At 32.0% G+C, this 16,943-nt stretch overlaps 1 protein-coding gene across 2 annotated transcripts in view; it reads right to left on the bottom strand.

Annotated features, from left to right (window-relative positions):
- Nucleotides 1–248: 248 nt before the first annotated feature.
- Nucleotides 249–16,943, bottom strand: part of LOC139498482 (glutaminase kidney isoform, mitochondrial-like) — a 36,573-nt gene continuing 19,878 nt past the window's right edge. For both annotated transcript variants that reach the window (XM_071286883.1, XM_071286882.1), the window contains 9 exons: nucleotides 12,899–12,990; nucleotides 12,053–12,111; nucleotides 11,727–11,793; nucleotides 11,143–11,193; nucleotides 8,223–8,399; nucleotides 6,962–7,093; nucleotides 2,794–2,948; nucleotides 1,549–1,689; nucleotides 249–492 (listed from right to left, as the gene is read on the bottom strand). In XM_071286883.1, the coding sequence (XP_071142984.1) occupies nucleotides 381–492; nucleotides 1,549–1,689; nucleotides 2,794–2,948; nucleotides 6,962–7,093; nucleotides 8,223–8,399; nucleotides 11,143–11,193; nucleotides 11,727–11,793; nucleotides 12,053–12,111; nucleotides 12,899–12,990 (986 nt within the window). In that variant the 3' untranslated portion in view covers nucleotides 249–380. The remainder of the gene's footprint in view (nucleotides 493–1,548; nucleotides 1,690–2,793; nucleotides 2,949–6,961; nucleotides 7,094–8,222; nucleotides 8,400–11,142; nucleotides 11,194–11,726; nucleotides 11,794–12,052; nucleotides 12,112–12,898; nucleotides 12,991–16,943) is intronic.

Consider the following 16,943-nt stretch of genomic DNA (forward strand, 5'->3'; position numbering starts at 1 on the left):
ATGCAAAGGGGTAATTATAATCGCAATAATTCAAACTCACATTTTTTTTTATATGAATTTAACAGGATTTTTCTAAACATCCTAAAAATTATAATCACATTTAAGTTTAAAATGACAAAATTGCAATAATAAATGGACGCAATAATTTCTGAATTTACAGTATTGCTAACTATGTTAACACTCATTAATTCTACAATCTCATATACTATGTTAACACTCATTAAATCTAAATCTCATGAACTATGTTAAATCATTAAATTTAAAGTTAACACTCATTAAATTTCAATAACTACAATAACAGACATTAGATTTCAGGAACTAAGTTAACAGATTGGTACTTTCAAACTATTGGCCTAAAGAATTTCTATTTATAGCCTTCATCAAGAATCTACAGTTGTATTGTCTTTATCTTCCTCTGTGTAGGGCTCTAATATTTTCTGTACTTCTGTGTGTCCAAATCTTACAGCATCATCAAGCGGAGTAAATCCCCATCTGAAATATTTAAATTTTACAAAATATGAAATAAATATTTACTGTGGTACTGTACATAGCGCTACAGGGAGATAACTGTAAAATTCAACTGACATATTAATCACTAAATATTAAGCTTCTTAAGGTAGATTCATGGTATACCGCCATCTTGGATTGTACAATCACAGTACAAAATCGGTCTAGTTATTTGCCTAAATCTGCAAATTTGGAGACAGATTTGCAATTCAATGGTTAGACTGTTTTTTCTATTTGAGGAAAACTTGTTAATTATTCGTATAATTCAAAATCTTTTAACAAATATCTTTTTTTTGGGGTTTTAAAATCATTTTTTTCAAATGAGCCATTTAAGGGGAGATAACTCTTTCAGTACAAAATTTATACTGGGCTAATAGGGAAATTTTTTATTTTTACTTGTAGCAAGAAATCAAGTTCGGTGACACCATGTTTTCTTTTTATTTTCTTAAAACATATTATGAAACCTTTTTTCTCACAATTTATTCCAAAATTCTATCTCATAGAATTTTTTTTATGCACACAAATGTGTTTTTTCATGAACAAACTAACCACATTTTGGCAATTTTCAACGACTCATAGCTTGAAAAATAGCACGGTGACCCATACTTTTTATTAAATTTTAGAAAAGAGCATAGTAAAATCTTTATTTTTGCAAATTATAAAAAAATTCTGTCTCAAAAAATATATACTTGTGATCTACCTTAATGATTAAAATTAGTGTTTGTCAAACTGCTATACATCGAATGAAATTCTTCTGATAAAGTGTAGGGTTCAATTTTTTTAAATTTTTTTAATTTTTGTCTTTTAAAAATTTTATGAAAATTCAACAAGCCAAATTAATTTTAGTCAAAGTGTTAATTTGGTACCACCTTAATATTTATGATCCTTATTATACAGTTGATATGTAATACATGTAATAATTAAAATCCAAATTTATCATTTGTTACATATAAATTTAACAGTACTTCATTCAACTTGGAATTAACATGTATTCATCAAATTTATAGAACTGGATAAAAGATAGAGATAACAAAATAGTACCTGTCTCTAGGGAACGGGTTGACTTTACATTTCTCCAACAGAAACTTAACAACAGTATCATTTCCCTCGGCAGCCCCAACATGTAAAGCTGTTCTTCCATCATAATCTCCTAAGTTCATATCTGTACCTAATAAGGCATATCTGAAAATAAGGAATTACTATATAGAATATAGAACTTTTGCATTTATAGACAAATCAATGGCTCTTTGAAAGTATGATAACATTCACAACTTATGTAATCCAGTAAACTGTAAAACAAATTGTGTGGAAACCTATTTTTGCCTAACTTTTTTTTGTTGACTTTGCAGCAATTTTAGGGATGTTCTTACTTCTTTATTCTTATATTAAACATAAGATCAATCTTGACATATTCTGATGTCAATTTACATTTGCAATTTTTTTTTACTTACTAGTCATGCCAAAAAAAAAAAAAAGCTTGTGAAAATTATTGAAGATGAATTAACAAGAGGGGGTCTCATTGGGGAGTTCTGATCCCGGATCCCGCTTACTGTTTTGTCAGATTACTGTATCCCGCTTACTCTTTCTACGTAAACAATTCTCATTTTTTGTAATTTCCCGTGTTCCGCAAGACTTCATTCCCTGTTGTCACATCACAATATTTTGACTTTGAAGTGTCACCCTTACAAAAATCAGCAATCCAGTTTCACTCTTAGACCCCAATGAGACCCACACAAGAAAGACCAGAATCAAAGGTCTATCTGATGACTGAAAAACAAGTAAACTGACATTTCAGGCGCGGATCCAGAGGGGGGGTTCCGGGGGTTGGAACCCCCCCGTTTTTTTTGGCCGATCAATGCATTTGAATGGGAGCATATAGCTGGAACCCCCCCTTTACTCTGGGTTGGGAACCCCCCTTTTTTAAAATGACTGGATCCGCCCCTGCATTTCAATTGATTATTTTAACCAACTTAATTTTGTGTTGTCCTACAAAGGTCTATGTGATGTCTTTTGTTTGTCTTTTAACATGCAAATTTGAAGATCATAGCTAGTCGTTAATACTTAATAAATGATTATAAGTATTTGTAGGAAAACTTGACCAGGTTTAAATGTATTACACAAACTTTAAGTGTTATCTCGATTACCACAAACTACTTATATGTGGTAAAATAGGAATAATTCAGGTATGTTTTTGTGTTTGTCCAAGAGTAGGATGAGAGTTTGACGCTGCTATTGGATAACATGATTGAAATAACTTTTTCTGCTTCAGTGCCTACATAAACAAACCTTCTAAGAGCTGTTACGTCTCCATTGTAAGCTCCAAACAACAAATTAACGACAACTTTGGCCCTGGATTCTGCTTTCCTAATTCTAGGGTCAAACTTCTTAGGAGAATGTATTAAGCTGTCATAATTATGGAAATTAAATTTCTCAACAAAATCCTATAAAATAAAAACAGTCATAAAACATTTCACAAATTCAAATATTTGTTTATAAGATATTGCTTAGGATTTTTAAGTTGTTTCTATTCTGGTTTAGAATTTTATTGTTAGTGAAGGCTGCAGTGACCTATATTCATGACAATGATTATATCCATGTCATATGGTTTCTAATGGATAGTTGTCTCATTGGCAATCATACCACATCTCCTTATTTTATCAAGTTTTAAACCCAATACACAATAACAATGTACAGTTTATATAATCTTCTCTGCTAGATATACAATGATACAGCAACCTTACAATAAAAATAATCAAAAACAGTACACTTGTAGATGTATACATACTGTTTTCAAAAATAGACAAATATCAACACAAAATGTCAAGATCAAAAATGCCCCTACAGTGTAATGAACAACAGAGGCTGTCAAAGATCTACCATCTAATTACCAAAATGATCAAACTTAGTCATTCTCATACAAATGTTATAGTATATATCTATAGGTCATAAGTTGAACCTTCTGTAATATTTTAATCTTTCTTTTTGTAGACAATATATTATAATTATTTAATTATCTGCCTCAGTACAGTGAGAAAAGGCTTTTGTATTTGCTCAACTACATTTTGACACCAAGCGTTATCCACAATTCTTAGTGGTTTTGAAAATCAAACATTTTGTTAATTCTTATAGTCTATTTATGGTGTGTCTTCTCTAAAAAAAAATAACCAGATTAAAAACACTCAAAATAATAAATGCTTTAAACAAGCTAAGTGAAGCATAATTCTGAAATGAATTATAAATTTTGTGTATTACTATAAGAAGAAAAGAATCTGCCATAAGCTGCAGAGAGTATTCATAAATAATTACATTAGATGTATGTTTCATTATAATACGATTTTATAATTGGCTAAATGCACATCACATGTTATTCCTTAAGCAATTGCATTACACAATAAAACTTATCATTCGTGATAGCACGAGGTCCCACAATAAAGTGCACAGGTGAATTGAATAAAAAATTGATAAAATTCGTGTTTTCATGATCCTAGCTAAAAATGTAATTATAAGTATTGAATGCTTCTTTTTGTAACTTCATAGGGTTGTAAAAGCGTTGACCGTGCGCACATTTTTAGAATGAAGCGCTTCCGCTCTTCATACAAAATGTACTTCGGTCAATGCTTTTACACCCCAATGAAGTAACAAAAAGAAGCATTCAATTCTTAAGTATTAGAGATTTAGCCAGTTGTTTGTATGCTTGCATGAAATGTCAAAAACAAATCAAGAATGTCAATATATAAATGATTACTAGACCAATCAAATTGTCAAAACACAGGACTAGACCAATCATATTGTCCAAAATAAATAGCTAGAACAACTGAATTTTCAAAAAAAATATACAGCCTTAGCTTTTAAAACATGTTTGATTAGGTAAAAAACAAAAATGTGTTCATAGTACATGAATGACCCACTCGCACCATCATTTTCCATGTTCAGTGGACCGTGAAAGGAGTATGTTCAGTAAGGTCCTAAAATGGCCCCCTTTTTTAGCGTAAATTTCAAATTCGGATGTATTGACCAATATCACAATAAAGTCAAGCTAATATAGTGACTAGATAGGAAATAAGCTATTTTGTTGAAAACTTTACGCTTCTACGTTACATTATGACGTCACAAGTTGCACTCGCATTGATTTTTCTCGAAACAATCAATGAAAATAGGTAAATTTCAATAGATTATTGGACAGAAAACATAGAGCGCATACGTCGACAACAAAGATCTTTTAAAATAATGTTTGTGAAGACATTTCACATGTCTTATTTGAATATTAAGTTTGTCGACGCCTGCGCTCTATGTTTCCTGGTCCTTTATTTGGTTGAAATCCAGCTCATTTTGTCAAATTTCACCAAAATCCCTTATCTTGACCTTTTTGGGATGTAAATATCAACGTCTTAGACTTAAACTTTGACAAAAACAGTTCTGTTTAACTTTCTCACATGTATTTAAGGCAACTTAAAACCTTTATTGGCTTGTAACTATGAACTTTATAATTGGGGCCAAATATGGCCCTTACCGAACTTACTCCTTTGGGTCAAAACTCTAATTTTGGCATTACAATTAGAAAGATATTGTCATAAGGAACATGTGTAGTACTGTTTCAAGTTGATTTCAATTCAACTGCATAAAAAAATGTCTTCACCAAAAACTTGACAGATGAACGGAAGAACAGAAGCACAGAACAAAATGACAATGCCCCTATATTTGTCATAATAATAGATGGGGCATAATAATTGAAAAACCATATAAAAGTCTACCCCTCCAAATACCCACTCCCTTCTACTTTTGATATATAATTGATAAAAAAAAAATACAAAGCATTATAAAATTGCTAGCATTATATTTTCTAATTTTCTCTCATACTTGCATACAAATTACCTCTCGTCTACATGAAGCTATCTCCCTTGAACAAATTGAAAAGAATAAGGATTTACCTTTCAACTAATTTTAGAGAATATTTGGTAATACACAGATCTTCTATTTTGAATCATGAATTATCCTGGTGTAGTTTTTTTTAACTAAAAACAAATTAGGACTTAAGTTCTATTAATCCTTGCATTGGTTTGCTTTAAGACTATAGCTAAATTACAGTTGAATTCGTACTGAATAAAACTAGTCTTGTAAATCTTTTGGCTTTTTTGTTTATTACATTCCCTTTCTATAACGATATTTATGTTGGCAATGAGTTCATAATAGATGTAACGTGTGAATTTTTACATAATTTACGTCATTTTAAATAAAATTTTAGAAATGTTTTATAGTGTTTATAGTAAGATACATAAAAGAGTGTACTGTTTTTACACTTAACCACAAGACCACCAGCCTAGGCTTGTAAATTATTTTCAGGCTTGTAAAATTCTTCTCTACAAGCAACAGAATCCAACTAAAATTTTGAAAAATTTGAGCTTGTGGATTCAAAAGTTTATGGTGAAGACTAAGTGTAAATGATAGATTTCAAAAATTATAAACGTTTAAGCAAAAGACTATGATTGATTATTCATAAGGGTCTTGCTCAGTCAGTAAATCTTTTAGCAATCTACCACACCTTTTTGTTTTCATATTGACATAAGGGAGACAACTTGTAAAATCTTGGACAATATTGCTAGGAACAGTATGAGAGGAATACTTACTGTCAGACCTGACTCATTGTATGGTCTATAAATAGATTATCATAAGTTTCTGGTTTATATAGTGCATGCTAGGAATATCTTTAAAAGAAATATTTTCAATTTGACTTTTGTAGAGTTTTGCGTTCAAATGTTTTAGTTTGAAGGAAAATCCTGAAAAACACTTTAACGACCATTTAATGATAATGATGGGTTATGGTTTTTTCCTTAAAATATATTCTGATCCCAATTTTCATGGTAGAAAAAATGTTGTGGTCAAGCAAATAACATTTTTTTTTAATTCTGAATCCAGATTTTCCCCATACTTTATATTGTTAAATTTCTTTAAAATTAATTTGATTGCATAATATTGTTGAAAAACTAAAAAAAAATGTTCATGTTTTACACGAAAGTATGTTAAAATGGTTGCTCCATAAGAACCCACATAATTGATAAAGTGTTATTTTACTTTTCTTAGTATTCAATGCTTAAAATCATTTCATTTGTATATTACCGATATCAAACAGTCATTGTCTTACACTTTATCTATATAAAGAGGCTGCTGTTGTTGAAATTGAAAGATCTGTTAAAATGTCCTTGAAGAAGTGGTCAATCCTCAAGCTAATTAATACAACAATCTTCAATTTTGAGCCATAAATGTAGAAAATATTCTAGTTTTTGTTTTTCAGCGTAACAATTGAAGATATTTAAAAATAGAGGGGTAGGGATATCAAAATCTTACTAAATAACTTTTAGCCACAGTCTGAATGTAGTAAAATAATCTATCTATTTTAGGATTGTTTTTTCTATAAAATTTGTAGCAAATATCTTTATCCATATAATTCTATCCATACCTTACAAAACTGTATCCCTCTGACACTGTTACCATATTTATCTAAGGGTGGAGACCACATACATATTCCCATGACATTTGGCACTACCAACATTATACATCCTGAGACACCAGACTTAGCAGGTAAACCAACCTATTAAATACAATTTATAATCTACAATTTTAAGTTGCAAATTATATCGTGCTTAGTATTAAACCACTCATTTAATATATCAAGTATTAAACCATTCTTCAAAATATTAACACACAGAAAGTGGCTATACTTCACACATCTGAACTGTCCAACCAATAGGAAGTGGGTACATGGCAGATCTCAAAATATTTTACACTGAATAACTTAAGAATATATATATCCTACAGAAACTCAATAATATAAAAAAAGGAAAATTTTCAATTCACAGATCCATGGTTTGAGAATAAACTGATCATAGATATCAGGATTAAATTTTGTATTTACGCCAGACTCGCGTTTCGTCTGATGAAAAGACTCATCAGTGACACTCAAATCCAAAAAAGTTAAAAAGGCCAAATAAAGTACGAAGTTGAAGAGCATAATCAATGAGGACCAAAATTCATAAAAGTTTTGCCAAATACAGCACAGTTAAGGTATTCCTGAGGTAAAAAAGCCTTAGTATTTCAAAAGGGGTCATAATTGTCTATAGTGGTTAAACAGCGCAAAGCATAGGGTGGTGAAATCATTTGGATAAAGATTGTATACCAAATAACTGATGATCTATAACAGTCTGTAACCATGCTAATTATATAAATACCGGTATGTATGTTTTGTTATTCTTATTTATTAACATGAATCAATCAAAACTCAATCACTACTCTCTAGTCAGGCTCTATCAGAAAATGATTGTGTGTCTATCTTAGAAAAAGGTAAACTTTTCAAACAATAGGTAAAGGAAGATGTGGTATGAGTGCCAATGAGACAACTCTCCATCCAAAAAACAAATTATAAAAGTAAACAATTATAGGTCAAGGTACAGCCTTCAACACACAGCCTTGGCTTACACCGAACAACAAGCTATAATTTTAGGGCCCCCAAAATTACAAGTGTAAAACCATTCAAACGGGAAAACCAACGGTCTAATCTATATAAAAAAATACAAGAAACGAGAAACATGTATAATATACATAAACAAACGACAACTACTGTACATAAGTACATATTTATAAAAATATTTCTGAATCCACACAGAAATAAAGGATTTCCAAGTAATCATGGTAATATATAAAACAAATAATTTTTTACTAACCTCAAAGGCAAAGCCTCCAGAGTAGTCATACATGCCACAGGAATGCATTAACGACAGAGTATTCCGTACAGAGTTGGTAGAAAACACCTTGTCCCCTGTCGTAGGACACACTCCTCCATTAGCTAGAGTAGCTGCTACCACCGAAGCTGAGTCACAGTCAACTTCTATTGAACAAAGCTAAAAAATTAAATATTTTGATTTTGGACAAAACTAGACAATAAATTATGTACCTCCTCAATACTCTAGTACTGTGGATTCATTAATATTCGTTAGATACCAATTTTTGTGGATTTTGTTGTACATGGGAACCACAAATTTAAATATTCAATGAAATACAAGTTATCTAAAGGAAGAAATGCAAACTTTACCAAACCACGGATATGCAAGTTTTCCTCAATCCACGAAAATAAATGAATCAATCGACAGTATTTGAGTCAACTGCCATTGAAAATAACTAGAAATCAAAATACATATATAAATCATTTCATCCTCAGTCTTTGTATACACATCTTTTTTTTTCAAAATTCAGATTTTTTTAATCCAATTTATAGAACTTGACTAATTCTTGATGCAAAAAGCTGTGTGTCAACATTTCAAACCAATTCTAAAATGAGTCAGCTATTTGGGTTTGTTTTCAATCTACATACAAATTTGTTGTTATGTATATATCATAAAAGAATGCAAGTTATAAATATTACTATTGTTAGTGTTGCCATGGAGCATTTAGTTATCTGCAATCCACAAATTCACAGAATTCTGCATACCAATACCAATAGACAATACTAATATCTCTTATCTAAATGAACCTGAATGAAAATGAAATAAATTACTTTCAAGTTTGGAAATGATATCTATGACATGATTTTTTTTTTTTTTTTGCAAGACTCCTTTTTCATCAAAATTTAACATTTATGTGATATTTACTTCAAGATTAGTTTGCAATAAGTACTGTGGATTTATTATTATTCATTGGATACCAATTTTTCATGGATTTAGTTGGTACAGGTGAACCACGAATTCTAATGTTTAACGAATAACATATTTTCAATAGGCTATGTATACAGAGATTGTCAAAATTACGAAATCAAATATCCATGAATATGCTAATTTTCAACAATCCACGAAAATTGATTCTCCCGAAAACTAATGAATCCACAATATACCAATTTTTGAGGATTTTGTTGGTACGGATGAACCACAAGTTTAGATTTTCAACGAAATACAAATTTTTATCAGGTTGTATGCAGACTTTGGCGAAATTAAGAAATCCTGTATCCACTAAAAAATCATTTTTTCAGCATTCCACAACTAGAGGCTCTCAAGAGCCTGTATCACTCACTTGATTCTACTTGGGTTTTTGAAATCATATAAAAAAAGATAAAATTTGGCTACAAATTAACAACATTTGCCCAGCACCTGATTAGGAAAGGAGCATTCATGCTATGTTTGTTTTCATTCAATTCAGTGGTTCTCTAGAAGAAGACTTTTATATGTATTTCCCATAGGGTCCTATGTTAAACTAAGTCACCCCACTGGTTGGATATCTTGGATGTTAGATTGGTAAAAAAAGTAACAACACTTGGCCAGCATCTCATAAGGAACATTCATGCTATGTTTGATTTCATTCCATTCAGTGGTTCTCTAAAAGAAGACATTTTTATGCATTTCCCATTGGGTCCTGTGTTAAACTACGTCCCCCGCTGGCGGCCATCTTGGATGATAGATCGGCTACAAAGTAACAACACTTGGTCAGCACCTCATAAGGAACATTCATGCCATGTTTGGTTTCATTCCATTCAGTGGTTCTCTAAAAGAAGTCATTTGTATGCATTTCCCATAGAGTCCTATGTTAAACTAAGTCCCCAACTGGCAGCCATCTAGGATGATGGATCAGCTACATAGTAACAACACTTGGTCAGCACCTCATAAGGAACATTCATACTATGTTTAGTTTTATTCCATTCAGTGGTTCTCTACAAGAAGTCATTTGTATGCATTTCCAATAGAGTCCTATGTAAAATTAAGTCTCCCCCGCTGGTGGCCATCTTGGATGATGGATCGGCTACAAAGTAACAACACTTGGTCAGCACCTCATAAGGAACATTCATGCCATGTTTGGTTTCATTCCATTCAGTGGTTTTCTAGAAGAAGTTCAAAATGTAAAAAGTTTACGCTGACGACGATGGACGATGACGACGGATGCCAAGTGATGAGAAAAGCTCACTTGGCCCTGTGGGCCAGGTGAGCTAAAAATGTGTACTCATGAAAATAAATAAATCCACAGTAATATATCATTAACCAAAACCTATTCCATGCATGGACCTGTGACACTGCATGCAATTGGTTGAGGTTACATTTATAACTGAGAATAACCAATCATTCCCACACCAAATATCTAAATACATATAGTTAGAGTATCAAAGAACCACAAAAGTTCAATTTTTGTTGAATCCAAACAAAAGATTAATTTTGGACCTATGGACCTCAATGTGGACCATTTCCATCATGGGGCCCAAATTCTAAATCTAAATACATTGTTAGACTCAGCATACCATTATTCAACTCATTTGTTTGTCAAAAATTTTACTTGTAGGAGTGTTGTGAAATTTCAAACTATCAGGAAACAGGAAGTGGCTATAGGGATTAAGACATAACAATTGCTTGCTTGCTTCAACTTAACAATATTAAACTGCAGACCAATGTTAAATCATTTCCTTTCCTGGACAATGAAACAAATAGACAAATTAATAAGGGAAGACAACTCATCAAAAACACATTAAATGAAATAATTTCCAGCATGAAGACTTACCTGGAAATAAAAATCCAATGTTTCCAAACAGACAGTCATGGATAATTTAGGGGAAACAACTCATAAAAAACACACACTAAAGGAAATAATTTACCCAGTATATAGCCTTACCTGGAAATAAAAATCTAAGGTTTCCATCAAATTTGTTCCCTCTGGAAAACACTGAAAAATATAATAGATTGTTTAGGTTTTAATCACATTTTAAACAATAGCTGATCATGGTTTTCTTTGATAATTCTTTTTTTAATTGGTAAAAAAAAAGTCATGTAACTGAAAACAATTTTGATGTTTTTACAAAAATATATATTTTTAAAAGGTGTATGTACTGCTCTACCAGAAGGAGTTCCAAAAAGTAATTATCCATGGAACAATTGTGGAAAAAAATGTTAAAAGAGTGTTTATTGGCTAAGTGAATGAGAATGAGGTCAGCAAAAGATCTCCAATTTATTTATAACAAACAGCTGTGCCAAGAGTACATGATAAACCCTTATTGTGCATGCCAAAATTAAATGATTGAAATGACACCAAACAAACATGTCATCATAGACAGATCCTGTGGAACCTGCCCCCCCCCCCCTTTTGTGGGAAAAACATGGTTGATTATATAGTGAATCACTGAAGCATGGCTAGAGCATTCTCCTCCCTCCACCTTATGAAAAATTCTGGATCCGCCATTGGTCATAAATATGTCATACCTTATTTTCTCTCATATAATATCCCAAAGCAAAATTGCGGTCAGCTGTTTCTCTCTCAGATAAAAACCTATAAAACAATAAACAAATTACTTAATTTCATAGTTTAACCAATTTTTCAATACCTCTTTCAAAATTTCAAATGGTCTACTTTTCTATCTCAACTTGTTTGGTTAGTTTGTGTATGTAACAACATTTTTGATTTTATCGAAAGAAAACTGTTTTTAGTCTTGTATACTCTTAGGTTGGGTTGTTGCCTCTGACACATCCCCCTTTTCCATTATCAAATTTACTTGTATAAGTAGGATGTGTTGTCTATATCTACTTACACAGCATTATTGAATGCTAGATATTCTCCACCAGTCAATCTTTTAAACATCTTTGTAACCTATATTAATGGAGAACAAAAATATTTTAAGAACTTATGCAATAATTTGTAATTTTTATTTAATATTTAACTCTACAATTCAGTTTTTATTTCTTGGTTAACTGCAGTGAACTTAATTGACAAGGATTGGCAGTTCTGAGTTACAATTCTTTTTTTCATAATTTGAGGTCAATTCATCCTACAATCATCCAACTAATGAACCCGGTATATATATTTACATTAACAAAATAGTGACAAGGTGTGCTATTGAGGACTTAACATGTTTTACCTCAGTCCCTGTCATATTCTGTATGTGCCTGTTATAAGATCTAAAGGAACCTTAATTCATTGGTTATAATGGTTTAAAATTACTTTTATAAATTGTGACTTGATTGAGAGTTGTCTCATTGGCACTCATACCACATCTTCCTATATCTAGTTATGGTTTGTTGCTGTATATCATATTTTGTACATTAATCAGGCAGTTTTATTTACTAGTTTGAATATATAGTACACATTTTGGCATGTCAGGACTTTTAAAGCTTGCAATGAGATATGGGTTTGCTCATTGTTGAAGGGGAATACAGTGACCTGAAGTTGCAAACATACATATAATTTGGTCTCTGGTGAATAGCTTTATCATTGACAATAATCTCAGATCGCCTTCTATGATATAGAAAGGACTATTAAACACTTAATCTGAGAAGTGAATTACAAAACTGCTAATTAAGGGGAGATAATCAATTCAAGTAATCATCAAAATCACTAAACACAAGAAAGTCTGGTTTACAGTAGTAGGGAAACTTACATAATCAAATCTATCTGCAAGGTTCATATTCTGCTTGAGTAAAGAACAGGTCAGAATGGCTCCAGCATTTATCATAGGGTTGTGTGGTTTATCTAAAATAAGAAGCATAGATTCGTTAAACAAAAAAAAACAGGCTACATAACTTCTTGTCACTGTAGTGGACTATAATATCTAAATTTCAAGTACCTCAAAAAAATCTATCAATCGGTTTAAAAAAATATAAGTGAAACTCAGTAGCGAGCTACTGCTCACTGATGATACCCATGCCTAAATATTTCAGTAAACAGGAAGTTGTTTAGTGATGAATTTGAAAACACATCACACTGTATAGCTGAATGATATAAACCTTGTAACCAAATTTAAGAAATCCTTGTATTGTAGTTCCTAAGAAAAATGTGATGAATTACAAATTTGCATAACCGCATACCTGTAACAGAGGCGGATTTAGAGGGGGGCCATTAGTCCCCCTCATTTTTTTGGTTGTTTGATTATAAAAGGAATCACTGAAGCATGACTGGAGCAGGTCCCCTCTTAAAATAGGCTGTCAGTGGGCCTCCACATCTGATTTTTTTTTTGGATCCGCCACTGTGTACTGTTCCATACCCTCTTCTTACCATAGAGGGTAAGTAAGACCCAAAGGGCCTCACTCCTATGGATTTTACTAACCCTCTATGGATCGGTAAGGGGTCAGCAAACCATATACTGTAAACCAACTTATTATTGAGGATACTTTATTTCGCATTTTGTTCTTTCTATTCCACTTCGCGGTGATTTAATTTCACGATATTCTTAATCATTTTATGTAGGAAATGAAAGATCCAAGTTTTACACATTCGCAACAATTTATATTTGCGTTATCTTTTTACTCACAACTGACGCGAAAATAAATTAGTTGGTTTACAGTAACTTATATGAGAACTAATTCATTTTTTGGGGCCCTTAATAGCTTACTGTTCGGTGTGAGCCAAGGCTGCGTGTTGAAGACTGCACTCTGTCCAATACAATGCTATAATGGTTTTTCTTTTACAAATTGTGACATGAGTTGAGAGTTTTCCCATTGGCACTCATACCACATCATCTTATATCTAATGAGTCCAATCAGTAAGAATTGATTTGACAAAGACAGCTAGTGCCTCTTTAATTTTTTTTTTCATTCAAGTAATCGGTTTCATATTTCTGTACTTTTTGGATTTGCATTATAACCCCAACAAATTTGTAAAGTTTCCATTCTATAAAATTAGACTAGCAATAATCATTTCAGCATAAAATCAAGTCTTTCATAGAAATTTGATATGAGAAACACCATGTGTAATTTGTATATTTCTTTACAAAATAAGTGAAAAGATGTAACCCAAATAATATAACCTACCAAAAACCATCATAAGGGTTGTTATTTATTCTTTTAACATCCTATTCCCCCCACTAATCCCACTATTCTCACTTTTAGATGTAGTAACTACTAGATATTTATCAAATTTACATTGTCCTTTCACTTTTGGATGTAGAAACTATTTTATCCCCGGCTTAGTATATATCTAGGATTTTGATTGGTTAACGCACGTCGTTACAAAACCCATAGCCCCTGGGTGTTGCTAACCCATATCCCCGAACGTTGCTAACCATTATCCCGGGGAACTTCACGCAAGTTTTCCTTAGTTCCATGATTGCTCCTAGTGAAATATTGAAATCTGTAGATTATCCATGATGTTTGTAATTAAATATTTAATTCATTAACGATTTTGTCCTATTATGCCGATCATTTACACTCATTTCATTAAATGCATCACTTGACTGCCACATTTTCAAGGAATGGGACTACTGACCTAGCTATGCAAATTACCAACATTGACATCACACCATCTATGGCATAACGCTCACAACATTGAGCGCCAAATTTGACTCAGTCCAGTTTCTCTGTCTCCGTATTAAAAACGTCTTATATTTGACTACCTGTAGGGTTCTACCAAAGGTAGTACCCTACAGCCCGTAAAAGATATGTAAAATTTCCAAATTTCAATAAAACTTTTTTAGATAATGAAAAAAACGTTGTTTTCGCGTTACACTTTGAAGTACACCTGAAGTACCCCAGTACACAATGAGGTGTAGCCGAAGGGTGTACAGGATACTGACTATATATTTTAGATATACTAGAACACACCCGTGATATCACGGGTCCGTGACTGAATTAAAGTATATAACTATGCGCAAGCCTTATTTTAGTATTAGTATTGTCATCTGATAAAGTCATGCCGATTATAAGATACACAGTTTTTCTCTGCTTTCAAGTCTTTCTGTTTGAACCCGTCGAACTGAAACAATAATATTAATTATTTGGAAAACAAAAGGTCCTGGTATTTTTTAATCAACTGCATTGTCCTATATAAGTTATGAATAAAGTTGAATTCTTTGCTTCGCTGTTTTACATCATGCCCACTAACAAATTGAAAACTGTACCTATACGCCTTATTTTTAGTCCAGATTTTTAGTATTCGTATTGTTATCTTAGAAAGTCATACTGATTAAAATACTACAAGGTAATTTGACAATTTAGTAGTGTCAACCCTGGTTATGACCCGTGTATATAGCATATTAATCCTGAATACAACGTTTGGTGGTGCGCCTGTCAGATGCGAAACGTACAGATAAGGTAATAGGTAACAGGTGAATATACTACTGGTATCGGTAGCGGACTCGACCCGGAACTTCTTAATTATTGGCAATATTAATTACGTGGAAAACAAAAGGGCCTGGAGTGGTGTAATTTTTAATCAACACCTTTGTTCTATATTAGTTATATATAAAGTTGAATTCTGTGTTTCGTCGTTTTTACGTGATGACAGCTGACAAATTGGACCTCGTAAATTTAGTATTATAGATAAACCTTGTCCTTATGGACAATGCAATGTACACAAATGAGATCAAGTTTAAATTTTTAGATCAAGTTTGAATTTGACACTAGACTACAGAATTCACATATATAAAATCTACTCAATGTTTCATTTCAAAGAGTCTAAATTTAACAGCTACATTTCAAATTAACCCCCTTAAATAATCAACCTTCTTTACATAAATTCCTCCTGAATTACATTTTCAATAATTCAGATAAATATATAAAATAAAAACAGTTTCTATTACAAAACATAATCTGAGCAGTTATTTAAAAAGCGGCCCAATTAAGGGGAGATAATCATTTCTAGTCATTTTTTTGTTTAAACACTAGAGAGCCTCTCTCAGTTCATCATTTAGTGCTGCTAAAATGGGATTCTTTAGAGGGGCAGAACCAGACATTTTAATACAGGGGAGTTCCAACTATACCTTGTTCATCAATGGTATTTTATACATGTATATACATTTATCAATAAGGCAATATTGATAATGGGTCTTACATCTATTGTTTTTACCTTATTTTGACAAAATTGAACCATACTGGATGCTAAAAGCGAATTATTATTTCACTATTTCCTTTTGATTAATGATAGAGCCAAAAAAATATATTAGATTTTTTATATCTTTGTACCTAGCTCCCCTTTATCATATACAAGGCCAACAAGCATAAGCCTTTCAAAAAGGGCTAGTCCACTCTTAGCTGATGAAAATTGAAAGTGCTCTCGCTTTGTAGATTAATTCATTTACTAGAATAGCCACGTGCATCAATCAACAAATTTTACCACACACGTGAGGTCACACGTTATCAAGTAGTATACATGTATATCGTTTAATGTTGTTGTTTACGAAACTCCTGAAGATTCGACTACCCCCGGTATTTATAGATAAAAGTTACCTGTGTACTAATATCATGAATATGCATGATTAATGACCAGGCAAAATCTGATTGCTAAAATAGACAGGACAAATCCTATACTCTACGGGATTGAAGGACATTTACTAGGTTAGGATTGTCTCCCTGTTTTGATTAATGTGTAGTAGCACTTTCTAGGCTTATCAAACATAATCGTTCTTCTGAGGTGGATTGGTTTTTATGTCTTGACAAAATCAGGACCACAACAGTGTTCATTACGGGGTACCTGGGAGGATACACTTAAGA

The sequence above is a fragment of the Mytilus edulis genome, chromosome 12 (assembly GCF_963676685.1).
Source record: "Mytilus edulis chromosome 12, xbMytEdul2.2, whole genome shotgun sequence".
Lineage (NCBI taxonomy): Eukaryota > Metazoa > Mollusca > Bivalvia > Mytilida > Mytilidae > Mytilus > Mytilus edulis.